Below are 27710 nucleotides of genomic sequence, written 5' to 3'. Positions count from 1 at the left end.
ACAGTCAACATATGGAACATTCTAAGCAGCTTTCAGCAGGTAAGCAAGGTGACCGGTCCAGCATATTCATATGACCATTATCTGAGCTAATTAAACACTTCCTATATGAGATATTTACATGCAGCACATGGGGAGGCTAAATAATGAGTTTTCTGTAAAAGCAGAATGGGACATTCTGTCTAAATATAAATGACTCTATGAGTAAATCCAGTACATAAATGCTGAAAATGTAAGTACATTAGAAGCAGCACTTTCTGTTCTGCTACGTGGACTGTGTGATTGTAAACATTTTTTCTCGCCAATTTAATGGTGTAAAAGTTTCGCTAAGCATGGTACCTGTAAATGAGGTGTTACATACAGAGGGGCGTTTCTGCAAAGTATGCCCTGGGCATATACCAGTGTTATTATGGGCAAGGTATATTACCATAATGTACTCATTATAATGCATCCAATCATTAGTAAATGTCCTACTAAAGTGTGTAGAACAAAAAAAGATGCATCAGTGCAATCAATGCGGAATAAGATTCTTATAAAGGAAGAGTGTACCTTAGCATAGTAAATACGATTAATTTGGTGATAAAACAGAGAAGCAAAATAACTGGTGTTAGTGAAATGTACAATCGTTTAGGAAACCTATTTCTCCCTTGTTATCTTTGTCTTCCTACATATATCACATGTTTTACCAGGAAGTGATACATTGAGACTTACCTCTCGGTTTCTAGTATGCCCTGGGCACATTTATGATAACAGTACAAGGTTACATTGAATGAACAGGGCTATACATTATATTTAAAGACATTTCATGTGTTTCATCATCATAGTGCTTGATGCTTTTAAGGGGCAATCCCTCCCAGGACCAAAGTAAATGAATTCCAGTGACATGTTTAAAGCGTCTCATCTGGGTAATTGATACATTTTTTAATCCAAATCTGAGACCTGTAAGTATTTTTAATGTATTATTTAAAGTGAGACTTGGGAGGGTTTGCTCCTTTGATTTCCCTTTTGTGTGATGTGACTGTGTGATCAGCAAGTGCTTGTACAATCCCACCATCCCTTATCTTTGTTGCTTCTCTGATAAGGGAAAAGAAAACAATTGATTGACAAACACTTCCCCATTTGGAGGCCCCTAGGAAATTCAACTGGCCGATTATGTGGGATTGCACATTTAAGTTCCTCATGCATTTAGTGATCAATAACTTAAAGATTTGATAAATCAGCATTATCTCTGTGCTTACAAAATAAAGCAACGCCTCAGTGCATGCTTTGTGGAGTCATTATGTGTGCTTGTTGGCTTTCAAGATTTGGTAAATGCCACGGTTTCTGTCAATGGCTTGGATAAAGTACTCAACAGGCTATGATAAATGCTGCTGGAGCACAATATTTTATAGACAAGTTAAAAGCAGAACATTTTCTGTTTGACAAGTTTTTCTTTATTACTGTTGTGTTGAGGTACACAGAGCGTGAAGACTTAAAGTGTAAACTTTCTCCAGGTGCCCAGAACAGCTGTCACTGACAGACGAGGAGAAATGTTTGTGGGTTATTTTCTGCATTGGATGGCAGGCCTGTGTTACTTTCCCTGGCCAGAGCCGATGATATTCTCTCCAATAATTTATTCTTTGTATCCTTGCAATTAGGGAGTAGATATGTTGAAGTTTGGACTTCTTTTTCATTTCTCTTGCTTCTGCGAGGAATGACTCAAGAGCTTTGTTATTATACGTTTTGTTTACAATATTAACTTTACCCCAAATGTGTTTTGATTTTCATTTGTATGGCCTTTTTGACCACGTATTTTTTTTTGTTATTGAATGGCTTATGCAACAGAAAACATGTGATGCACAATAATTTAACTATTTTGCAGCATCACATCCTGATAGATTGGTTCACATTCTCTAAGCACCGGTATAGGTTAGCACAGGTGTGCGCAAACTTTTGCAGCTGCGCCCCCCATGCTTGCTGCCCCGGTGCTCGCGCCCCCGTTACCTCCATTCCCTGCGTCAAATGATGCCACGCGACCCCCCCAATTTGTGCACCACTGGGTTAGCACACCAGATGCGGCGTTATTTATTCAACTCAATGGGAGTTAACATCGGATGCTCTACCCCGAACTTGCACTTGATGAAACTGCCTCATAGAGCTTATGTTAAGTGTAAAGTATTTATAACCTACTAACTAACCAAACTAATAGTTTTAAGAAAATCATGTCCTGAATGTTTATGGAATAATCCATCCTACCTATTACTACGTCACTGAAAATCCAGCTAGTTTGTTTTGGGAAGATAATTCTAGTTTTGATTTTCTCACTGGGTGGCTTAATTCACACGTCATGCAAATGGCCTTCAATTGTACATGTTACGGGCGTGTTGGGCAATCAGAACCATTGTTATATCTTTTTATGCTATTATGGCATAACTATATCAATATTTATCAGGAAAGCTTCTCTGGGTTAGGTCAGCAGTGCGCAAACTAGGGGGCTTTTGTGGGGAGCGCAGGGTTTACAGAGGCCCCGTGCGCTTCCCGAAGGCACTTAAATTAAGTGCCGGGGAAGTGGCGAAGGCCGCTGTAAACTCCACTTACCTTGACTCAGACGGCTTCTGGAGACATGTCGCCATGGCAACGATGCAAATGACGCCGCAAGGTCATGTGATGTAATGTTGCCATGGCAACGTGACGCCCAGACGCCGGAGCCAAGGTAAAAGGGGGGGAGGGCGCGCATGCATAGAAGGGAACAGCCGGCAGGGGGGCACAGGGAACTAAGATTGCATTCCCCTGGGTAAGGTAGCCTGGTCACATGATCTTCCCCATAGAACTTTGCATCTTTGGTCCTCTTCTGCTGCACTGATAGCCATTTGGTGAAACCCAGAGCCTAATTTTCGCCGATCGATCACAGGAGAGCTAATATATCGGAAACTTATCTAATTAAGTACCAATTACTGGTCCTATAGATGCAATACTATAAAGGCAGGGAAACATAACTGCTATAAGCATGACCATAGGGAACTATGTAATACCAGCTCTGGACCTGTACTATAAACAACATATTTTATTAAAGCATGCCAAGCCACATTCCGGACTCCAGATGGTTCGGTCACCAGGTGGACCTTCCTGGATACTCCCGAGGAATTGTTCTAAATCCTAAATCTGAATGGATCTTTTTATACCCTGGGGCAGTGATTCCCAACCTTTTTTGTTTGGAGGAACCCTTGAAGATTTTTTTAAAAACTTTTCACACCTCACCCCCTCTATTTCTCACCCTCTACCCATGTATTTCTCTCCCAACCGTCTCACTCACTCTGCCCCCCTCCTGCTTTGCATGTATTTATCTCCCCTGTGTCTCACTCTTACTCCTTCTTTTCCTCACTCACTCCTCCCTCTCTCCTCTCACTCGCCCCCACCTTCCATCAATTACCCCACTCTCACGCAATCCCCCCCCACAAAATACATACCAGAAAAACCCCACCCCCTAAATACATGTAACCCCACCCCTCAATACATTTTAAAAAGACCCCCACGCCTCAATACATTTTTAAAAGACCCCCCCACACACACACATTTAAAAAATCGGACCGAAAAGGTAAAATCAGGCTGCATGGGTAAAATCATCATCATCATCATCATCATCATCATATCCCCCCAGCACCCCTCATCATCATTCTCATATATCTCCCCCAGCACCCCTTATCATCATTATCTTCCTCATATACCCCCCCTGCATCTCACATCCCTCTCCCCCCTCCATCTCCCTCCTCCTGTAGCTCACAAGCCACCACAGATCTCCCCCCTCTGTGCGCACCACTCACCCCTCATACTGATCCCCCATCCCAGCACCCTACTATAGCAGGCCGTGTTCTGCCCTCCCCCCCCTGTACGCTATGCTGGTAATGCTACGGTGCTACCGTTCCCCCATACGGATACCCCTCCCCTATCCCATCCCATATGCCTACCTCAGGCGGTGGCAGCAGAAAGCGGCAGTCAGGAGGCTTGAGGCGGCGGGCGAGAGGTTCGAGGCGGCGGGCAGGAGCTCAGATTTTGTGCACAAAGATTCCTACTTGTACCTTAATACAGGGATATTACCTCAATACAGGGGTTCTCAACTCTAGTTCTCAAGGGCCACAAACAGGTCAGGTTTTCAGGATATCTCTTCAGCACAGTTGGCTCAATCAGTGACTCAGTCTTTGACTGAGACACTGATTGAGCCACCTTTAATGAAGCAGGCTCTTCGATGGAGCCACGTGTGCTGAAGCAGGGATATCCTTTAAAACCTGACCTGTTGGGGGGGGGGGGGAGGGGAGCCCTGGGAGCCCTGAGTCCTGAGTCCTGGAGTTGAGAACCCCTGCCTTAATACCACATTAACTCTGCGGTGTACACGTTGATATTGTGGATACACAGCACACATAATAGAAATGACGTGATGTTGACAGATAGGGTGAAACTGTCCAACAAATAATAATATACCTGTTTAAACTGCAGCACTTGCTTATTCAGTAAAACTTTTTGTCTTCGGTGTGTACATAGTTGTAATGCCTGAAAAACACTTGGATTTTAATATTATGTTGGTTGAGAAGTCTGCAGGGTGTAGGAGGTAACCGAGAATCCGAGCTGCTAATGCACAAGCAGTGTACTGAAAGTCACTTCTATTTCTTATTTATCATCGTACATGTACACTCTGGATAATAGATGACAACGCTCATTCAGCCTGTAACTTCAAAGCAGAGTGAAGGCATGGATGACAGAGCTGGGAGCTGGAACACAAAGGTACTAACAACAAGAGGGAAAATGCCTGTTTACTGGATTGCATTTGTTAGCACGCTGTCTTCAGATATTGTTCCCCCAGGAGCGTGGAGAATATGTGTTGCGAGAACGATGATTTAACATCTGAAAATGGTACTTAAAGAGTTTTCTGTCAAGTAATAATGAGAGGAAGGCTTGTGAATGGAACCTGGGGACCTCATGTCTTCTGTTTATCTACATGTCTCTCTGGATTAACCCAGTCACTGCCTGAGGGCATGGTAATGCATTGTATATCAGGCTCCCCCCCCCCCCCGGCTGTAACAGGGTTAAGGCGACTGTAATTGAATGTTTTGAAAGTGCAGGTCCACACATTTTCTTTTTAAATTGCATTGGCTTTCATTTTTTCTTCCTCGTTATATACTCCATTGGGAAACTATGTTGTGGGTATCTGGCATTTTTTGCATGGGTTTTTAAAACTGTATGTCATTGTGATTTTTCGGGAAAAATGCATATTCTAATGCAGTCCGAGTTAATACCGTACAAGTTACCGGTTGCCATGAGCTTTTTCCTAAGTAGCCCCGAAGTAGAGCAGGAAGTATTGTATCCTGTGATACGTCTATTGTACTTTACAGGGCTAGGCTTTTGGACCATTTTTTGGAAAGCTATTAAATAAACATTCAGTTATGGAGCAAGCATTAAATGGTACAGTAAATAAAGGCGTACAGGGCTGAGTGATCTCACGTTGTTGCAACTCCAGAGAATGTTGGTAAGTGGATTGCATATTTATTTTGCCTTTTATTTTGCCTTTTCTAAACTTGAAGTGATCACATTAATAACCACTTGAGGGGGTTTAAAGGGTTCCCTGCAGCGTCAGTGAGGGGTGCTTGTTTGTATGCAGACTGCAGGATGGGCAAGTGAGTAGTTATATTATTAAGTAGTGTCATGGGGGGGGCGACTGTGGGGTTGAAATCCAGTAGCTGCTAGCAGGCAGGCAGTTAGGGGACAACAGTGGTCATCAGACAGGCAGAGGTTGGAGGCAGGTGGCAAGCAGGTAGCGTAGTAAGGTGTAACAGGGTGTTATCCCTGTTTAAAGAGACTTGCCTCTGATCCAGCAGTGTGCTGGTTAATTGCATACCAGCAATTAACCAACTCCACCTGGCTGATTAGAGCTCTCTCGGAAATAGCCTGTTCTGAGACAGGAAGGGGATTCCTTAGTCTCACAATTGGGGCTGAACCAAGGAAGGACAGACAGATTTTTCCTTAGTCCACACTGGACTGACCAGAGGAACAGATGTCTTGAGCTGCAGAAGGACTGGACTGTATACTGATAGCAACACAACGGGACCAGACCTCTCAACCTGGACAGACATTGCCTTAGCACACAAATGTGCTGACCCAGGAGAGCAGTGAGTCTTCCCCTACAGCTACAAGAGACAGATAAGACTTTCTTTTGGGACTGTTATATATCTGCATAAATGTATATATATTTGGGGCTAGTAATTAGCTTAGCTAACCACCCAGTTAGAGAGGGCTGGACTACGTGTGTAGATATTCTCCAAAGTGGAGCAGGTTTTCTTTTGCTTATTTTGAATGCTTTTGCTGTGTTAAAGGGACAGGCGCAATAAAGCCTCATTTTAGTTTCACTTTAAATGGTCTCCATTGCGTACCTCTGAACACGTCTCTTGCATAAGGTAAATGGGGTCAGGTACCGGAGAGACGGCAACAACACGATGAGGCAGCAAGCTAGATTAGAGCGACAAATCATTATAATCAGACGGATCATCAGGTTAGGAGAGGTGTGTAAAGGCCTGGCAGAAGCTAGGGAACAGGTGTTCATCATAGAATAATTAGCAGCTTCAGAAAGTTCTCTGTAGGAATAACAGCAGTCCTGGTGGGAGACCGGCAGAACTCCAAGCTGGAAGCGAGATACCAGGATTCATACCCCGCCAGAGACATCCCTGACATTACTCCCCCCTCCAAAAGAACATTCTCCAAGCAATCCTTTTCCAGGCTTGGTGGGATATCTTTTATGAAATGCCCTGAGTAGCCGTATCACCCAGGATCTTTTTTTCCAGGACCGTAGCCCATCCACTGCACCAGGTACTGCAGTTTTCCTCTGGAAATCCTGGCATCCATGATTCTCTCAATCACGATCTCCTCCTCACCATCAACCTGGATGGGGTCAAGAAGAGAAAGTATGTGCCCAGGGAAGGGATTCTCCCAAAAAGGTTTCAAGATAGGCTTGGAACAAGTGGTGAATTTTTATGGACTCAAGAGTTCTAGGCAAAAAAAAAAGGCTGATTGGTCCTCTCCTCTGGCCATTCGACAGAGGGTGGAACATGGAGGAAGGGTTAAACAGAAACTTTTCCAGACGTTGGATGTGAATTGTGCTCCTCGGTCAGATACAATTTCATCTGGTACCCCATGGAGGCGGAAGATTTCCTGAATGATCAGGTCGTTGGTCTTGTCTGCTGAAGAGAGGCTCTTGGTAGCAATGAAGGGAATCCTTTGGTGAGACGGATGCAATTCCGCAATACAATCCATTGAGATGGATCCCAATGGACATGTAGGTACAGGACTTCCTGTAGTAATCTGTAGTAATCCGAGAGAGGAGGCATGAGGGGTCTTGTTCCTGGCACAGGTTTCACAGGATAGCACAAATTTGTGGACATCGCGTTAATATTTAGGCCACCAAAAAAACGGGACAATAGTTTCTGTGTTTTGTGAATACCCAGTTTGCCGGCAGGTTTAGAATCATGCATAAACTGTCAAACTTCCAATCTTACTCATTCTGGAACAAACAAGCGGTTTTGGAAGGCTGTCTTGCAGGACTAAATGTACATCCAGGAGGGGTTTGCATAAGTATTGTCAGAATAGGCTCTCTTAATACGTGAGAGAAGGTCAGAAAAAACGTGACATCAAGAAAATGTATCTTAGGCAGAATGGTTTGTTCACTTTCAGAACTTGAGGAAGAATTAGAAGACAACCTGGATAGAACATCTGCTTTCCCATTCTTAGAAACGGGATGTTAAGAAATCAGGAAATTTGAATTGTGAAAAGAATAGAGCCCACCCAGCTTGTCGGCAGTCTTTTTGCTGATTGAATAAACTCCAAGTCCCAATCAGTAAGGATGGATAACCAGCTGAGTGACTCCTTTTAAGAGATTTCTCCATTCAGAAAAGACTGACTTCATGTCCAAGAGTTCCTTGTCACCAATTTCATAGTTCTTTTCCGCTGATGACATTTGATAAGAATAAAATGCACACAGAGGAAGGTTAATTTTTGGTCCAATACTGGCTCCGAAGGCATTGCCGAAAGCATCAACTTTCATTATTAGTTAGCTTCTGTTGACAACTCAAAAAGAACATGTTTTTGGGTGAGTTGGGTAATGGGAGAAATTAGACCAGAGACATTTTTAATGCAGCATCTATAGAAATTGGCCAAGCCTACAAACTTCGGAACGTCTTTCTCGTTCTTTGGAATTGGCCATTCCACAATAGCCTGGATCTTACTAGGATCCATACTCAATCCTTCAGTTGAGATGATATACCTGAGAAATTGCATACAGGTCTTTTCAAACTCCAATTTCTATCGTTTTATATATAATGAATGACTACAGAGACATTCCAGGACGATTCGGAAATGTTGTTGACAATCATGAAGATTTATCCGAGAAAATCAGAATATCATTCAGATAAACAACCATAAACTGGTCCAGAAGATCTTGAAGAACAGTATCGATAAAGTGCTGAAAAGTAGTCAGACTGTTGCAGAGGCCGAAAGGCATGACCTTCATTCATAGTGTCCATAGTGGGTTCAGAAAACAGTTTTCCACTCATCGGTTGGATCCGAATTAGATTGTAAGCTCACTGGAGGTAAAGCTTTGTAATGATCTTGGCAGATCTTAGCCTTTCCAGAAGTTCTCAGATCAAAGTTATTGTGATGATTTTCAGTTCCTGGAAGTCAATGCATGGGCGTAAAGATCTGTATTTTTTTCCTAACAAAGAAGAGGACAGCCCCAGCAGAAGAGTTAAAGGGTCGGATGAATCTGCATTTCTTTTGACACACAAGCCCTGAAATGTTTTATATTGTTGTGATAGCATACCTGTAGGGGTGGAAGAAATTCCATACATTGCTATTCTATCAGGTGAGCTGTCTGAGGGAAGGCAACAGAGTTCACAAGGTTCTGAGGGAAAGTAACAGTCTTGGTGTTCCCATTAATTTGGGGGTTATGAATCGCGAGCCAAGAAATACCCACAATAGCTGGAAACTGAGGTGAAGGAATAAGCCTGAAAGAAATCTCCTCTTATTGACATGGCTCCACTATGAGAGTTAGGCTGCTGCCACTGAGCTCACTCAAGCTTGTGAGCGGTGACATCATCAACTCTCCAAGCATGAGCAATCAGCTGTCCTGCATAAGGCCTCGGGCATAGACACTTTGCCCGTGCGGAGGCGCGCTGAGGCTCAGGGTAAGCAGTGCTTTCCCTGGCCTTAGAGCGCACGCCATCCATGGGCGTGTCTGGGGGCGGGCCAGTGACATCACGGAGCTGGTTCGCCCTCATTGGGCAAACCGCTCACGTGACCGGTCCTGCGCTCGGGCGAGCGCCAAATCTAAAATTTAGGTAAGACACACGCTTCCGCAAGTGTGCGGAAGCCTGCGCGAGCCCCTGCGAAAGCCGCTCTCATTGCGGCTGCAGGGGCTCAGTGCTGAGCGTGAGCGCGCCTCAGCACGGGTCAGCAAGGCTGATCCTACTATGTACGGTACAGTGCCTAAATATACATGTATAAATAACTAATAAATAAAAGGGTCATTTAGTTTAACATTTTGGCCAAATTGTTGTAAGCCCTTGAGCCAACTGCACGGCAGACCACGTTTGAAGGGTCCCTACACTAATATAGATTCTTAATAACCTGTGCATTGCCAGGAAGAATGATTTATATATTAGTGTAGGGACCCTTGAAACTTGGTCTGCCGTGCAGTTGGCTCAAGGGCTTACAACATTTTGGCCAAAATGTTAAACTAAATGACCATTTTATTTATTAGTTATTTATACATGTATATTTAGGCACTGTACCGTATATAAGTTTTTCTGGATGTGCACTGAGCTTTGTCTGTGTTTTATGTTATGTCTCTGGTTTTAAATATATATTGCCATGCTCAGTAGCACTCCTCTGTGAAACTTATATGCTTATATATATGTTGTGGGTATTTTGGGGGTTCAATATGAGCTTGTAGGTGTTTTGTGTGTTTGATCCTACTATGTCCCAGGCCTAAGGCTGCGGTCCCAGTGCGTTCTATGTGCACAAGAATCGCCCTACTAATCAGTCCGGTCCCAGTCCCTTCCTCCGCGTGGAAGGTGCAGCCGCGCTCTACGACGAGTTCTCTCAAATACAAAAAAATTGTATTTGTAACTTGCGATGGAGGCGTGGCCACGCCACTGCGGGTGGTTCAGCCAATGAGGGCAAACCAGTCGCGCCCCCGCTACGCCCCCTCCCGTCACAATCTCTCCCAAGACTGCGATCTGCGGTCAAGCGCTGTGCACGTGCCACCCCCCGCCTTCCCCCTCTCCCCTCCATTCTCTCCCTCACCCCCATCCCCTCCATTCTCTCCCTCCTCCGCTCTCCCCCCTTCTTCTCTCCCTCCCCCTTCCCCTCTCTCCCTCCCCCTTCCCCTTTCTTCCTCCCCCTTCCCTCTCTCCCTCCCCATTCCCCTTTCTCCCCTGCCTCCCCTCCCCCTTCCCCCCTCTCCCTCCCTCCCTTCCCCCTCTTTCTCCCTCCCTTCCCCCTCTCTCTCCCTCCTTCCCCCCTCTCCCTCCCTCTTTCTCCCCCTTCCCTCCCCTGTTTCTCCCCCCTTCCCTCCCCTGTCTCTCCCCCCTTCCCTCCCACCACAATCTCCCTTTCTATCCCCCCTCCCCCTCCCCTCTCTCTTTCTCCCCCTCTCTCTCTCTCCCTCTCTCTCTGCTCCCCCCGTTCACCTCTCGCCGCTCTCAGCCCCCCGTTCACCTCGCCGCCCCCCCCCCTTCACCTCTCTCCGCACCTCTCTCATCTCCCCACCCCGTTCACCGCTCTCAGCCCCCCTTGTTCACCTCTCTCTGCACCTCTCTCTGCTCTCAGCCCCCCATTCACCTCTCTCCGCTCTCAGCCTCCCTTGTTCACTTCTCTCCGCTCGCAGTCCCTACATTCACCTCTCTCCGCTTTCAGTCCCCCCATTCACCTCTCTCCGCTCTCAGTATCTTCCCCCCCCCCCGTTCACTTCTCTCCGCTCTGCTTTTACTGCCCCTCTCCCCAGGTCATGTTACCCTGCTCCGAGTACCAAAGTCAAACTCCCTTGTCTCCCCAAGCACCAAGCTTGGGAGAGCATACGTGCCCACGCATGAGCGCGGGTGCGCAGCTTCAGCGTGGACTGGAAGGTGAAGATTGAAGGAGGTAAGAGCGCCAAGCTCCAGCGGGGACTCCGCCTTAGGTTACCGGTTTCATGGACAACAGGACCAGAGCTTAATGGAGAACCATCAACTACTTCCATTCTCACAGGTGAGTCTTTAGGTCTAAACAGAAGCAGTTATCTTTTGCAAATTCAAGGTCCTTAAAAACCTCTCACCATGCCAGAATCAATGGTAGCAGTGGTAAAGATGCAGCGATAACTTTCCTTAACAATAATCAACAGCAGGGACTGCGGATGCCTGATAGGTAAGTTACTATCTGTTTGAATGGTAAAGAATATGGGTTGTGACGGCGAATATAGCTGGTTAGAGCGGACAGCATTCACAATATTCAATCTTTGTGGACCTTGAGTGGATGAAGGCCTCCTTGGCTTGTTAGGGCAACTGGCTAGATAATGCCCAGAATTGCCACAATACAAACATGTAATCGAAGCGATGTCAACTTCTTTCTTCAGAACTTTTGGGTCCTTGAATGATAATTAATTGGTTCAGCTTCTGGAACTCGGGAAACTGTCATTCTTAACACCTTTGAAGATGAGGAAGTAGTAGAACTTAAACCAGGGCTGACTGAGGTGAAACCTGATCTCTCTAACCTCCTCTCCGCTATCCTTCGGTGTATTTAGATACTGAGCTGAACAAAATATTCCAATACGGTTGGAGCAGCAATCTGAGCAAGTTCATCCTTTACCTAATCAGACAGGCCTTTGCAAGAATGGATCTTCTGTGCTGATTCATTCCAAGTTGTGTCAGCTACCCATCTTCAAAATTCCATGGCATACTCAGCAGCTGTACGCCTTCCCTTGCTGAGATTTATCAGAATTGCTTCAGCTGTAACACGGCGATTAGGGTCATCAAATACAGTACAAGGCTTATAGCATCCAGGAAGTCTTGCAGGTTCACTTACAAACGGTTATTTTGCTCCAAAAGAGGGGAAACACAAGAGGGAGCCTCATCCTTTAATAAGGAGATGATCAGTCCTATTTTATCAGCGTCAGTAGTATAGACAGGGCTGCATCTGTGAATTGAGTCTACATTGATTTAGGAATCCTCTGAACTGGTACCGGCCAACACCAAATTTCTCATTGAGGCAGACAGCACACTGAGTGGGCGGACGAGGCTGGCTGGGAAGCACGCAGCAGCCGCGCCTCAGTGGCAACTAGCCAACTATGAACATGCCCAATTTTGGTCTTGCAGAGTCGAGGAAGTAACAAGGTTAACACGTAGTTCAAGCACTTGACTTTGTAACTTGCGGACTTGGCCTTGAAGCTTAGTGACTTGAGTTTGAAAGAGTGTAATACTGTAGCTTGCATCATGGTAGCTCCTTGCTGAGCCGAGGGACCCTGTTCTAGTGGGTTCCATATGGGGGTCTTATTATTCTGTCACGGGGAGTGGCTGAGGTTTTGGAGTCCAGTAGCTGTGTCTGGCTCACAGGCAGCAATGGTCAGACGCAGGTAGTGTAGTAAGGTTCGAAATGGGGTCAGATAACAGAGACAGCAACATCAAGGTGAAGCAGCAAGTTAGCTTACAGGGACTAACCACAATATTAATTTGGGGATCAACAGGAAGGGGAGGTGTATAGAGGCCTGGAAGCAGCTAGGAAACAGATGCCGATAAAAGAATAATCGGCAGCCTCAGAAAGTTCTCTGCAGGATTAACAGCAGGAAACAGCATTCCCACTGACAGACCGGCAGAACTGCAGTATGGGAGCGAAAGAGACCTGGGTTCATGACCTGCCAAAGGCATCCCATTCTCTTCTATTCAGTAATAATAATGATTAAATCCCCTTGATGTCTTACACTGCACTCAGGAAAGTTGGACATCCTGTTGAAATCAACTATAGACATTTTCCACAATGGCCAAAGTGCTATTAAAAATATTTTAGTCTATAGGGGGTGCACGTGTGCAGAGTTGTTCAAGATGGAGGCTTCTTGAGCTCATACCTTGGCACCCCTTTTTTTCATTTTTGTCAAATCGATTGAAACTATTACTAGCTCCTTGTGTGCGATCAAACTTCCACCATTCCTCCGAAGCAGAAAGAGCCTTGCGGGACCATGTCTCTTAGATCGAGCACGTGCTATGTGCTACTCCCGAATCAGAAGCCAGCTATTAAGACAGATATGAAAGCCTTCTTCCAGTTTGAGTTTAACAATGTTTTAACAGGCTTTAAATCTGGGAAATATCTTTTCTTGGTCCCATAGGACCTTCTGTGAACCAAAGCTTTCACCTCAATCCTTTTTTTTTTAAATCACTATTTATAGTTGAAACAATATTTATTTAGTTCAACAATTCATGATAAATGCTTCCATTAGAACATATAGTTTTGATGTAGACAGCCAATATGTTCGAAAGATAAAGGACTTGCATTCCTGTTTTGTTCCTGTTTTGTTCGTTGCGGTCACCTACATATCCCAAACAAAAATCGCCCTATATGCATCAATAGGTGTATGACATAGGCTCTGAATTGTCCGTTCAGTATTGGGAAGACATTGGTCTAACATTAAGAAAAGTTCCATTTGTTCCTCCCTAAAGGAAAATAGTAAAAACCATTTGGTATTGGGTTGGTATACAGTACATGTTGGTTTTTAACCCCTGTAAGATTGCCTTTTATGTTTAAACCCCCTTCACCTCTTTGTTGGAGAGACCATGGACAACACAGTTCTTTTATTGTATATCTGGTGGTCCCGTCCTATATTGGTTCAGTTGTGGGAAAAGTATGTTGGCTTATCAAATCTCTCACTGGATTTGATCCTCCTTGAGACCAGTGGATCGCCGTTTTTAATGCTTAACATTACTCAAGATTCCTTAAAACTAGCATATAGTGTACTTCTTACTACACGTGAAGTATCTGGGAACTGTGAAAACCCAGCTCTCTCGAAGATCCTCTCCCGTATTTCTCATGTTATATTGATGGAGAAACTCACTATAATTTTAAATAATCTTCCAAGGTTTCAAAGAATATGGCTGCCCTGATGGTCTTCCACCAACTCCAAGACTTCTGTTAAACAAAATGAGTCCACTCTACTCCCCTTTTTTTTTGTCACACCATGTTTATAGATATGTATATTATGTTTTTCTTTTTAAAATTGTATTCATTGTTCCGCTGTGCCTTTTTTTTTTTTTTTTTAACCTTTGTTTCTGTATGTTAGAAATAGGGTTGCCAAGTATTGAACCGGACTGTCCTGTATTTGGATATTCAAGTCGAGTAAAAAATGAGAGGTACTGTAATACTGGACATGCATGTGTCCGGTATTACCTCCCTGGACATAGTGACCTTTCACCATTGAGTCTTGTATTTTTGGAGAAGCCACCTGGCAACTCTAGTTAGAAAATGTAATACATATTCTGTTTACAAATATAGTATGGAGTGCTGGGCTGGTTTGAAGGCGACTTTAATTCAATTAAATAAGAGGACAAAACTCTTTAAGAGCCGTTAACAAGAAAATGTAGAAGTATTTATGCGGTAAGAACTGAATTTAAACCAGTTTCAATACAAATGCTCTTTTCTTTGACAAAGAAGCAAACGTATTGGTTTGTAAATAAAGAAAATGGTGGTACTTTTTCCCCCTCCAAATAACATAACTCTTATATCATTATATTTGCTGCTTACACAGCAAGAAAGCTGGATGCAATTACCCCGAAAACATCTATTGGCTCGAGTCAAATGAATTTTAAAATCTATTGCAACATTGTATTCAAATAGGGTTTGAGCTTTTTTTATGAACTTACAGCAAATCAGCTCTAAGCAAAGCCATAAGTTTGCAGATGAGCTCCGCTCACAGTTTATTTTCATGGTATTTAAATTATGACACCAGTGGGCATCTTTAATTTATGCCTAATGCACTGTGCATTTATCTGAATTAGCTATTACAATGAATTTAACCCAAGCGACTAGCAGAGCCTGTAGGAATTGTAGTTACGTTCCTGAATAGACTCTTCTTATTAAAAGTCAAAGCTGTTTTTTCTTCGTCTGACTAACAATAAGCCACACGCAACTGCAGAGCAAGCAACATATGCATTTGTCATTGTATTGTCAGTATGGGTTATGAAACCTGGAACACCCTTCACCAAAATGTGAAAAGTTCTAAATCAAAATAATAAAATATATTAATGATAACTTTCCCTATTACTGCAGCCAAAAGGTTCCCAACACCACTCCAGAGGTGTATATCTTCTAAAACATACTGTGTGTTTGTGTGTGTGTGTGTGTGTCTGTATGTATGTGTATATATATATATATATATCAAATACAAATACCACGTTGTGAGCACATTCACATGTCTCCGACAGATCCACAAAATGTGTGGTGGCTACTAAACTCTAAACACATATTATAATGGGAATCTAGAGGAAAGAATGTCCCATGATTACATATAATATAATAATCTGTCTGGAAAAAACAGAAGCTGTGATGTGAGGGTAAGTATAGCGCTGGATCTTCAGAAAGGTTTGAGGGTAGGTACAAGCAGGGTAAAAATCAGCCAGGTATTAGAGTGAGAGCTGGTAAGGGTATATGTCAAAAGAGGAATAATATTGATTTACCTCTATGTTCCAGTCCAGTATATACCTCTCCGTCCTGAATGGCTGTAAATCCCTTTGCTGTGTAAGGCACTGTTAAGACAAAGTGCCGACCTCTTGTAAACTTGAGCCCGTTGGAGCTCCCGAGTGTCGGAGCTGTTTGGAGATGATTCCTCAGCTCCGAACCGCCCGGGAACGCTCCGTCAGCTGCTGTAGTCTTGCGGTCCCACGTGGAGATGTCAGCGTCTTCCCGTCGTTCCTAGGGAGAGATCCATATGGCGCACCCTCACCTCAACTGTGCGTCCGTCCAATCAAGGGAGTGAACACGAAGAAGGATCGATTGGTATAGGACAGCCAATTCCAGTAGAAAGCACCTTCAACTCGCCAAGTTGGTGAAAAAATTAAAACTCTTTATTGCACTACATTAAAAACAAAAAACAGACAAAAAACAGAACAGAAAAAAACCTCCCACGCGTTTCGGGCTATACAGCCCTTTCTCAAGGAGTGTCTTGCCCCATTACCTTAGCATACAGTGCTTCCACGTCAGCCAGGGATTCTGAGTTATGACATGCAAATGAGCACTCAGTGTGTCACTTTTTGATCTGAGTGCTCATTTGCATGTCATTACCCAGAATCCCTGACTGCAGTGGAAGCACTGTATGCTAGAGGTAATGGGGAAAAGCAGGGTTGTGTGCTCACAACATGGTATTTTTATTTACTGTAGGAGGTGTTTCTCACTTTTTTATGTGTGTGTATATATACACACACATCTATCCCAGGACTACCTTCTCTTGCGTTTTCGCTCATAATTTGCTAGGATATGAAAATGTGTTTGAATAGAATATATATATTTCTCAGATTCTGAGCTTTGTAAACACCCCCCCCCCCGTACAACACTATATGAGAAAATGACCCTGTGACCCTGTGTGTTCTATAAATGTTTTTTTTTTTACATATACTGATCTTCAATAATAGTAATTGTATTTTAAATAGCACTGGTCATATACATAACAAAGAGTATAGTAGAATTGACTGACACAATTAATCTTTGCAAAGAAGAGCTTACCGTCTAATTTTGGTGAGCGATAAAGGGACTTTGTGGTTGAATCAGTTTTGACTCCAAAAAGCATTCCTTAAAGCTGCAGACCAAGCAATATCCTGCGCGTTTTTTTTTCCTGTAAATCGGGTCTATACTATGAGAAAATACTTGTAGCATTTTTTTTAAACTACTCTGAATGACATTTTTAATGTATTATAATGTAACAAGCATTTTTTGTTTCTACAGTAAGCTTTGTTTATACAAAGTCACATCCCCTTCCTCTTCTGAAACCCCCTTTTTGAGCTCTGCCCTCTCTCTAGTAGTGCACCAATTGTATCTCGTGACTGCCTCGTCACATATTCTTCCCCACAAAACTTTGTATCTTTGGTCCTCTTCTGCTGCACTGACAGTCATTTAGTGAACCACTGAGCCGAATCTTCGCCGATCGATCACAGGAAAATGGATCGATCGGCAACTTAGCTAATTACTTATCATTGTGTGGATTGTATTGATGCACATATTAGAGGGGGGGAAAATAATATATATATATATTTAAAATGGCAGCTTCGACTGCTGTGTTAAATACTGTACTTGTTCTTTTTGTAATTTGTTGAAAGAAATAAATAAAAAGACATACAGTACCTCCCTTGAATATAATATATTGGCTATTTATCTTTGATTTCTGCAGTGATTAATGACCTAATTTTACTTCCCAAAACAGTGTAAATATAAATGTAGATGCATGCGAATAGTTCTTTCCCTAAGTATTCTGAATTAATTGCCTCTTAACCTCAGCTTCCCCTGCACCCTTTCTTCACACTCCACTGATTATGAAGCTGTAAGTTCTGACTGGCTTCATTTCATGATTACCTCTTCTACGTACAGATGTTAAATTAGTGTTAAGAATAAATTTATACCCTGAATCCATCTTATTGTTTTAACTAAATGTGATAAAGTAGCTTGCAAAATTGCATAAAAATGACAGTACGTTTTAGCCGATTTTTTTGCAGATTGTATTTAAAACATTTTTTGTATTAAGTTGAGAATATGCCCAACAATTCACTAATACATTTATCTTGTTGGGGAAATCAAATCTCTCTAATTATGGCCTTGGGTTTATCAGCACTAAATGCTTTATGCGTTTGACTGTTTTTTCTTTTGGGTGGAAAAGGGAAGGCTTTGCATATTAATGTTGCTATTTTTTTTTTTTAGCACGAACCTTAAGAGTAATTCAGACCTGAATCTCCTCTCATGTCCTGGAAGGGGGAGAGCAGTCATCAAAACAAATAAAAACAGCATTAAAACAAAAGATAGTCTTGTGTCTTAACAGGTCTATGAGCAGCGAGGATGTGCTGCATTTTACTAAAAGAACAAGAGCCTTGAATAGAAGTAGCTGGTTTGTGCATTAGGTTCTCCCTGGAGGTAGCAAAAAAATATCATGTCCCTGCATGAAATGTGAATGTGAAATCTACCAGAAAGAAATATTTATGACCATTTTATGCTTGATTAGACTTGGATGACATCTGTTATAAGACAGGGACTGGACAAAGGGAGAGACGCTCAGGGGCAAATGTTAACAGAGTTGTTTAGATGATTCCGGGGTAGAAGCATCCACTTAATGCCAGGCAAAACACGGGAATCGTGTTAGTCAAAGTGCACCTGACAAGAATTCACTGTTGTGTAGACACTGCAAACTGACTGGCTGCAATAGTGCAATGCTGTCGATATTCACAGCCTCCTTGGATGGAAGACGGACTTAAAAATACTCGCCCATAAACGGCACTCTTCAATTTTAAGAGGTTGCGTGCATTAGTTCCATGGGGGAAGCTTAACTGATATAAGGCAACAGTTTATATTTGGGAACAAATTTACCACCCCCTCTTTCAAATGAACATGCTGTGTTGCATGATATTCTGTATCACTATACAGTAGTCTCCATTCACCAAAATTGCTCTTCCTTGGAGAAAATAGACCACATAGTATGATTTCGTGTGTGAGGATGAAGTAAAGTGTATGGGGGGCAATAAGCAGGCGTAGGGCATTGTGTAGCTGTGAGTAAACTGAAGATGGTTAGAAGTCTGCAGCCATGCCCATTATTTATTTAAATTGCAAATTATTGGCTAAAGCTGTTAAATTCTGGGCATTATTGAAGTCCCTGCTCTCTGATTGGTTAAAATAATGGCCGGAATTTTTGGCACCTTGCCAAGTTTTTCAGCCAATCAGCTTTCAGTTCTCATTCATAAAGAGTGAGATACGCTCTTAGACAAGGGAGGTGATTGGACAGGAGGCAGCAGCACGGCACTGACTCCTCCCCCTCCCTGCCTGCAGAGAGCTCCGCACAGGAGAGTGAGGGGAAAGGTTTGTGTGTCTGTTGTGTGTTTTGTGGTTGTAAATGGGGCCAGCAGAGTGTTTTATTGGTGTGTGTGTGTTTCTTCTGTTGGTGTGTGTTTTGTGGGTGTAGATGGGGCAGCAGAGTCTGTTTTGTTGTGTGTGTGTGTGTATATAGAGGGGCTGTATGTAGGTACAATTTCCTTTTAATAAACTTGCAGTAAAAGCATAAGAATGTAGACAATGCTGATAAAAATCAATATAACTACAAAAGTCTCTTTTTTTATGAAAAATTTAAAAATAAAATAACAATTAAGCCTACATTTAGCCTATAATAGTAATAATCCCCTCAGAACAGGGCATTACTGGCCAATAATGCCCTGGCTGGGTTAAAGTCCCTTGGCTCTGCCTCAGGCCTTCAACTCTTCCAGCCAGGGCATTATTGGCCAGTAATGCCCTGTTCTTTAGGGATTATTACTTAAATATACATTTTTAATTGTGAGATCCTGGACATGCAAGTCTGCATTAGCATAACTGAACCTGCCCTACTCACACGGTCAGTCGGTCAACACTGCTACAATGGTAAGTGATCATATACAGCAGTGGTTTTCAACCTCTTTTTGGTTAAGGATCCCTATAATTATGTTGTGTTCTACTTGATCTCACTCTGTAAACGCTGCTGATGCCGCTGAGAGCCGTCACACACAGTTTCTTCTGGGTGTTCGGTAATGACTCACGCTGTCCTTGAGATGCCTTGGCGACTGTGTCTCTGCACTTTCCAACTGGGTCCCATTCCCACCTATACACGCCCTACGCATTTTGCAGATGCTCTAGCCGCTTCCTCAGGGGCTCAAAAGTGTATGATACAATATGTAAGATTTCTATAACCGTTCAACGTGACAAGTATTATCTCCGTTTCATTTTTACACGGTAATGATCACTGTTATTTGGGGGAAAATGTCGGCCACTTCTACACCTGCAAATGTTCGTGTTGACCAGGAATGGGGGCAAATTGTAATTTCCTATGCAACATTTTCTGTTAAATACATGTTTTAACTTTCATCAGAAGGTTCACTGATGCCTTTCAGCCAGTGGGTTTGCAGGTCCGTAGTTTGCAGGAAGCACCAGCAGTGTTTATTCCTCTGGTGCGTAGCTGGAGATAGGAAACCGCTTTGCTTGATTTCTTTTTTTCACTGGTGTAGATCACGAGTTGTAAAGATTTACCTTGAACAAAAGGTTTTATTTTGCCATTACTGTAAAAGTGAACAGGTCCCTGTAAAGGGAAAAAATAAATTCAAATGAAGTATAAGACATGAAAGTATTCACTCTTAAAGCTGCAGACCCAGCAATATTCCACGTTTTTTATAAATCGGTTCTGTAATATGAGAAAATAGCTGTAGCATTTTTTTTTAAACAACTCTGAACTGACATTTTTAAATGTATTATAATGTAACGAGCATTTTTTGTTTCTATAGCAACCATTTACAATGTCACATCTCCTTCCTCTTCTGAAACAGGCTCTGGCACACCCCTTTTTGAGCCCTGTCCTCTCTCTATCAGTGCACCAATTGTACTTAGTGACTGCCTGTCACATGAGCTTCCCCAAAGAACTTTGCATCTTTGGTCCTCTTCTGCTCCACTGACAGACATTTAGTGAACCTCCAAACCGAATTTATTTTGCCGGCATTTATAACATCTGCATCATATATATTTACATAACCTTAACTTACAAGTGAGTTTGAGTGTCAAAAACTGCACTTAGCTGATGAAGCAACTAGTATGAAATTTGTTGGAACCGAGAGTCCGAGGGTGATATGAAGGCCATTGCCCCGCGGACCGCCAGTTGAAGAGCCCTGACTTAAATGATAGTTGATGCGGGATCGAGGTGCATTATTAACCCATCCTATTTCCACTTCCACCCTTAGAAAAAACATGACTAAACTGTTCAAGTATCGTACTGTTTGGTATTACTGTGGTTACAGAACAACAGTAATGGACAATACAAATCCATCCTGGGTATGTGTATGCATTTCTCTTCAACTTTGTTAGCATCATCATCATCATCATCATACAGATATGACCAGACTTACTGTTTTCAATACCGCTCTAAACCAAGTGTAAATCCTCTGGATTTATTTGCATGTTGCGGCCCCACGACCGTTACTGTGCTGCGGCTGCAAAATGGAAGTTTGCGGCTGCCATACAGTAGTTCTTTGCAGTAACGATAGGTGGTGCTAGTGTGTCTTTAATCTAAATGCAATGTATCCCGTCCCTTATTCCCATACACTTCAATGCGGAAAAAAAACTTCAGATGACTAAAAAGTATTTTTAAAGTATGCCATTTTTATTAAGAGTAAATTAGCATTTAGAGATAACAAAGACTTTGGGGAAATAATGCAATCTTCTTACAATAATACAATCTTCTTTAACGGACTTCTTTTTCTGGCTGTCTCTTGTACAGTTTCACCTGTAAAAATATTTGAGACGAAATAGATGCATTAATTACACCGTGCTGCTGTAAACTGTATGGAACGCATATGCAGTTCATTTGTGTGCATGCTTATTCTATGTAAACTGTATGGAACGCATATGCAGTTCATTTGTGTGCATGTGTGTTCTATGTAAACTTTATGGAATGTTTATACAGTTCATTGTGCGCATGTGTGTTATATGTAAACTTGGTTTATTGAATTTAAGCGCATGCGCGTACTTCGGGTTGTGAATTATATGGAACGCCTATGTAGTTCATTTGTATGCATGCACGGTACAGGTATTGCCAATTGAATGGAACGCAAACATTATCTTAATTAGCCATTATCGCTGGATGTGTTTCCTACATGAACAAGGTGTTGACGTTGATTAGCCTGCCAAATCTGAAGAAAAGGATGAAAACAAGGATTAAACATGACAAAAAATAAATTACTGTATTAAAAACTATGGATTCAAAAATGTCAAGTTTTAGTCATCAGTTTAATTCAGTGATTAGCCCAGCCCACAGTCCTCTGATGCCGTAAAAGTCAATTGATTGTGTCATTCACGGTCTTCAATTCTGTAGTACTGTATTTGTACTGCTTCCCAAGTTCATGTAAAATAACTCCTCAAATTGTTGGGAATAGCCTTCTTACCCCATGTAGCTGTCAAAGTTAACATGCCTGACCCACTGGGAATGATGTTCAAAAGTCACATGGTGTTGAAAGATTAGTTGGGAAAAGCGACATGGCTGTGCCTTGCTGTGTGTAATATATGTTTCCAAAGTTTCCCCTGGTATTATTGAAAACGGGAAGTCATCTATTGAATCCCCACGACCAGTGATACCGATGCATCTTTGCTATGGTGCCGCAGTTGTGTGTTGGCTGGAAGTCGAATTCCTGGAGTAGGCTGGAACCTCTTCGGTCAGAGCTGAGGGAGGGGTCAGGATCGGGCTCCACCTGGGCAGTGGATGGGCTCTCCGCGACAAGCTGCAGGAGTAGGATACAACATTCTGGCTGCAGTTTTAAAAGAAAACAAGTAATTCGATACATATTCTGCATCTGCAAACAGCACTTAGTACAGTGCAGGGCACAGACAATGATACTTACGGGATCAGTGTAGAGAATCCGCCAGTCCCCATCCGGCCCCTCATAATTGCCTTCCTCTAACCACCGTGGGATGTCATTTTCCCCATTATGCCAAGGAGGCCGTCCCTGCTCCTCCTCCTGCTGGTCGCTGAGCTGTAGCAGGAGTAGCGTGGTCGCTCAGCCAGTCTCCCTCTGCAAAACTTAAAGTAATAAGAGAGTTTAAACAAAACAGTAAATATTGTTTGTACATATACACACCCAATATTCCGTTATTAGAGTACTGTTGGTACCGTGTTCACACACTTTCAGACGCGGTCCATCTGGAATTCCCGGCGCATAAATGTGGGGATGTTCAGTAGGTTTCTGGCGGGCGCTGTGGGACGGCCTAGTCATCTGGCTGCGATCTTAATAATAAAGGGTTTCTAGACATTTCTAGTTACATTGTTACATTGTATAGTGTATAGAAACACATGACAAGTTCTTGTGCCGTTCAGAGCGGGGCATGGGCAAATATATTCAGGAAGCCATCCGCCGGACACACAATGATTTGCATAAATAAACTCCACAATCAATTCTGCTGGCTGACTGTAGCCAGCCTGTGGGCGAGCCATGGCGAACAAATCTCGCACCTTGCCATGGTACCGAAAACAGCAAATGTGGTCATATCTGTAATATCTAGCATTGTTGATTAACCCTTTGGGTGTCCTAAGACATAGTCACTACGTCATGGAGTCTGGCATTACAGCGGCCCCATGACGCAGTGGCTACGTCATGGCCAAGTAGGGCTTTGGTTTAGCTTAGCTCGCTGTCACGGTAGACCAGGACAATATGCACAGGATTGCAAATGCCAGACAGAATGAAGGAGTTAAATGGAGCAGGTTTATATTGAATGGAATCAACAGGCACAATACAATACATGACACAAGCTCGCCAAATCAGGGGTTGCAGGGGGGACTCCTAGCTCACTAGGTGCTGAGTACGCTTCAATAGGCTTACCCAGGGTATCTTCCACACGCCGTGAATCTCTGGGTACCACGGTACTGTAGGGAGGCTCGTTGCATTCTAGCAAGGATCTGTGTGTCTCCGGCAATAACCTCGGAGTAACACTAAGTTTCTCCCAGACTGTGAGTTTGGATCTGATCTACTTGTGATTGGCAGGGATTTACATCATTTCCTGGTCTCCATCTACAAGCATGGAAGACCGCCGGGTGCTGACCATTCAGAGATAGAGGAAAGAAAACACTTGATGGCAAACCGCCCCTCACCTTGATAAGGTTGCATGTTGCAACCGAAACGTCGGATATTTTGCTAATAAATTCCCTTGCTTAAGTCTATTTGTATCGTCCTCTTCGTCATGCTTTGACAAACCCTTCCCCATTCAGAGGCCCCTAGGAAATTCAACTGTAATAAATATGTGGGATTGCACCTTTAAAAGAGAAAGGCAGTTGCATTCCCCCTTACACAAGCTTCTGCATTAAAGCTATTTTTATCAGAAAAAAAACCCTATGCTGTGTATTTTAGGTCTAATTGAGTGGCTCAGCAAGTAAGGGCACTGACACTGATATATATATATATTGCAGGGAACCCTTTAGAGATGCCAAAGGACTCCTAGGAACTTCTGTTAATAAGCAATGCTATAAAGTATAGCACATCCTCACACCCTAATATTATCTGTATTAAGGTTTTGTATTGTTTTGTAAGTTGTTGCTTTTTTCTTTTTTGACTTACTGAAGTATTCCACCATGGAATTTTCAAGGTAGATACAATATCTATTGCAATGGGACAGAAGAGCACAGAGAGAGGGGGGTGGGGGGTGGCCGTGCACACCAAAAAGCGATGCAAACAAGTTAATGCAAAAAAGTCCTTTAATGATTGAGACAGTCACAACGATCCAACATTTCGGCGCAAGCGCCTTCATCAGGGATAGCACATAGGAGAGCACAGGACATACCACTCGATGGTGCAGATTAATTTAATAATACAATTTTGAAAACAAATAACTTGTATCACTCAAACATGCAGTGCTTGCACTCGAGCACAAGGATGTGGCTTTCAGGTCAGTTGATGCTTTATCGATTGGCAAATTTTCTCTGTATTTTCGCTTCTACTTGATCTCACTCTGTAAACGCTGCTGATGCCGCTGAGAGCCGTCACACACAGTTTCTTCTGGGTGTTCGGTAATGACTCACGCTGTCCTTGAGATGCCTTGGCGACTGTGTCTCTGCACTTTCCAACTGGGTCCCATTCCCACCTATACACGCCCTACGCATTTCGCAGAGGCACTAGCCGCTTTCTCAGGGGATCAAAAGTGTATGATACAATATGTAAGATTTCTATAACCGTTCAACGTGACAAATATTATCTCCGTTTCATTTTTACACGGTGTATATATATAGCATATGATATATAGCATATGATATATAGCAGGGGAACCTGGTTCAAATCCCGGGGTCGGCTCCTTGTGACTTTGGGCAAGTCACCTTATCGCCCTGTGCCTCAGGCACCAAAAACATAGATTGTAAACTCATCTAGACTGTGTCCGTAAAATTCTATGCACAATATTGGAAGTGTGATCCGCTGCGAGTCCCATTGGGAGAAAAGCTCTAGATGAAATAAAGTTGTTATTATTATTATAACTGGGTTTTTTTTCTTCCTCTAGCAATTCCTCTCCCCGATGTGTGTATTTGTGTAAAGCCCTCCCTTGCAGCCTGTCTGGAATGCTTATGGGAAATGCTATTTTGTTTTTGTTTGCAACAGTCCTGTTGTTTTGATTTTGTCTGAGTGGTATGGAAAACAGTACGTCATTTGGCGTGGGTGTTTTGTCTACTGGCCATTTGGCTACTGCATGTATATTTCTCATGGTTATTACCCGATGACAGCAGAACCTGAATGGTACAGTTTCTGACCCTGCAGCTTCTTAGTTTAATAACAGTGAGAAGAAAGTTAGTAGATTTGGCAGTTTTGATGCAGGTCACATTGCTTACAGACAGCTCCTTCTTCTGCTGTGGTTATGGAGCTATTTAAATAAAGGTCAGATTAATGCATATATCAGTTTCTGTAATAAACTGCAGAGGGATTAAGTTACACATTTTGCATACAGTTGGGAAAACCTGTAATTTAAGTAGTAAAATCCATAAAAGGGCAATAAACAATTTTAATTTCATTGGTATGATTAGTTTATGGTAGTTTTACCTTGGTTTTGAGACAATGCATAACATAAGCTAAACCATTAAATGTCTTTTAATTAAAAAATGATTTAAAATGTGTTTGCTGACTTGAAAACAGAACATGATATTCAAACCAGTGTTGGTATCTGGGAGTTACGCGCAGTGTTCACTAATTCTTAAATGCTGGAGGGGAGAAACAGTATTAGCATTAAAGGCCTGGCGCTTAATAGGTTAAACTTTCCTTTTATGTTGCAGGGGCATATGTAAATGGTACAGCACGTTCTCTTCTATAGATGAACACCAATACGACATGGAAAGAGTAATTAATTTTTCAATCTCTTTTTACAGATGTCTAATAATTGCTCCAGTAGCCTGCCAAAGATTCGCATTAAAATATAAAACAATCTAACAGGAAAGTAAAATCCCAAAGATGGCTGTATGGATTAAGTAATGAATAACCATTCACAGGCTAAAATTCCACTGATAAAACGGAAGCTTTTCCAGAGGTGTTTCTTAACAAGTAGACAAACATCAATTGTGTTATGAGCACAATTCTGCTATTGCAATATTTCTTGACTTGAACCTGGTTATAAAAAAATTATATTTTCATTAATTTTTTAATTATGGTTTCTGAAATGTCTCACTGTGTAGTGATTATATATATATTGACAAAAACCCTCTACACTATAGTGTACAGCAAATAAAAACATCACTTGTGAGCACAGTCATATGTCTCAGACAGGACTGCAATCCTGCTTTTCACCATTATCTCTTCATATACTTCCACTGTAGCCAGGGTGTGTGTGTGTGTATGTATGTATGTGTACATATATGTGTATATATATGTGCAGTGGTCGACAAATCACCAAAAAATCTACTCGCCGAACAAAAAAATTTACTCGCCACCTAGTACCACACGTGTGCTGCTTGGGCCAATAGGAGCTCGCCACGATGTTAAATCCACTCGCCCGGGGCGTGCAAATGTATAGGTTTGTCGAACACTGTATATGTGTATATATATTATATATACACAAAAAGGATAAAGGTACTAAAATATGAGAAATAAACAGTTAGACATAGGGCGCAACAATGTAGACAAACAGTGGACGGTACTGTAGTCACTGTGAATACAAACTATCATAAATGTTCCTGATGTAAGTCTAGAGACTCCACTCAGAATGATCTTGTAAATGATGGGAAAAGAACCACAATGGTGAAGTACTGTGAGGTGAGGTTTAGAACTCAAAAGGCAAATGGGTACTTACAATGTAGCAGGTATAAATAGACAATGTGGTTGTGTGCCACCGCACGGTCAATCGGAAGGGAAATGCCGGCATCTCCCTCTCCTCCCTGTGCGTCTGTGTGATCAGCGCGACTCCAATTGATAGATCACGTGATGTTTGCTTGGCCCTGTTTCAGTGACGTCAGAGGATAGTGGCAAAGTCCGGCAGCTCCAGCTGATTCAGCTAACCGGGATCCCACAAGAATAGTCCTCTAAATTGTATACTGCGTTGAGGCAGGTACAAGGTACTGAGGCACTACAGGGGTTACCTTAGGCATAGAGTTACAACAACCCTACGCGTTTCGTTCCGATCAACGGAACTTAATCAGGGGTAATATATATGTGTGAGTATATAATATAAAAAAATAGAAAATGTCCACGGCACTCCGGGATAAAAAAAATATAAAGATACATTTTTTGCATCATAAGATACAAACAATAAAAAATATAAAAATCTGAGCGAAGTTTCGAACTAAACAATCAGCCCTTTCTCAAGCTTTAGAAAGGGTTGTTGAGCTCGAAAGTGCGCTCAGATTTGTTTATTGTTTGTAGTTTATGATGGAACACATAAATGTTTCCCTAACGAGGGAGACACAAAAGATTCCCATATAAATGCACTCCTTCAGATGGGTTACAGCTGGATGTTGAGAACAA

General features: G+C 42.5%; 1 protein-coding gene across 13 annotated transcripts in view; it reads left to right on the top strand.

The window, feature by feature from the left end:
- FOXP1 (forkhead box P1) overlaps positions 1–27710 on the top strand; it is a 501565-nt gene that overhangs the window by 325953 nt on the left and 147902 nt on the right. The window contains exon 1 of one of the 13 annotated variants that reach the window (XM_075574317.1): positions 4646–4752. The exons of the other annotated variants lie outside the window; for them this stretch is intronic. Coding sequence (XP_075430432.1) covers positions 4675–4752 — 78 coding nt within the window. The 5' untranslated portion in view covers positions 4646–4674. Of the gene's footprint in view, positions 1–4645; positions 4753–27710 lie in introns of those variants that run through there. 13 annotated transcript variants of the gene reach the window in all.

The sequence above is a fragment of the Ascaphus truei genome, chromosome 17 (assembly GCF_040206685.1).
Source record: "Ascaphus truei isolate aAscTru1 chromosome 17, aAscTru1.hap1, whole genome shotgun sequence".
Classification (NCBI taxonomy): domain Eukaryota; kingdom Metazoa; phylum Chordata; class Amphibia; order Anura; family Ascaphidae; genus Ascaphus; species Ascaphus truei.
Note: the sequence above shows the minus strand (reverse complement) of the source record. Positions and strands in the feature narration are given on the sequence as shown.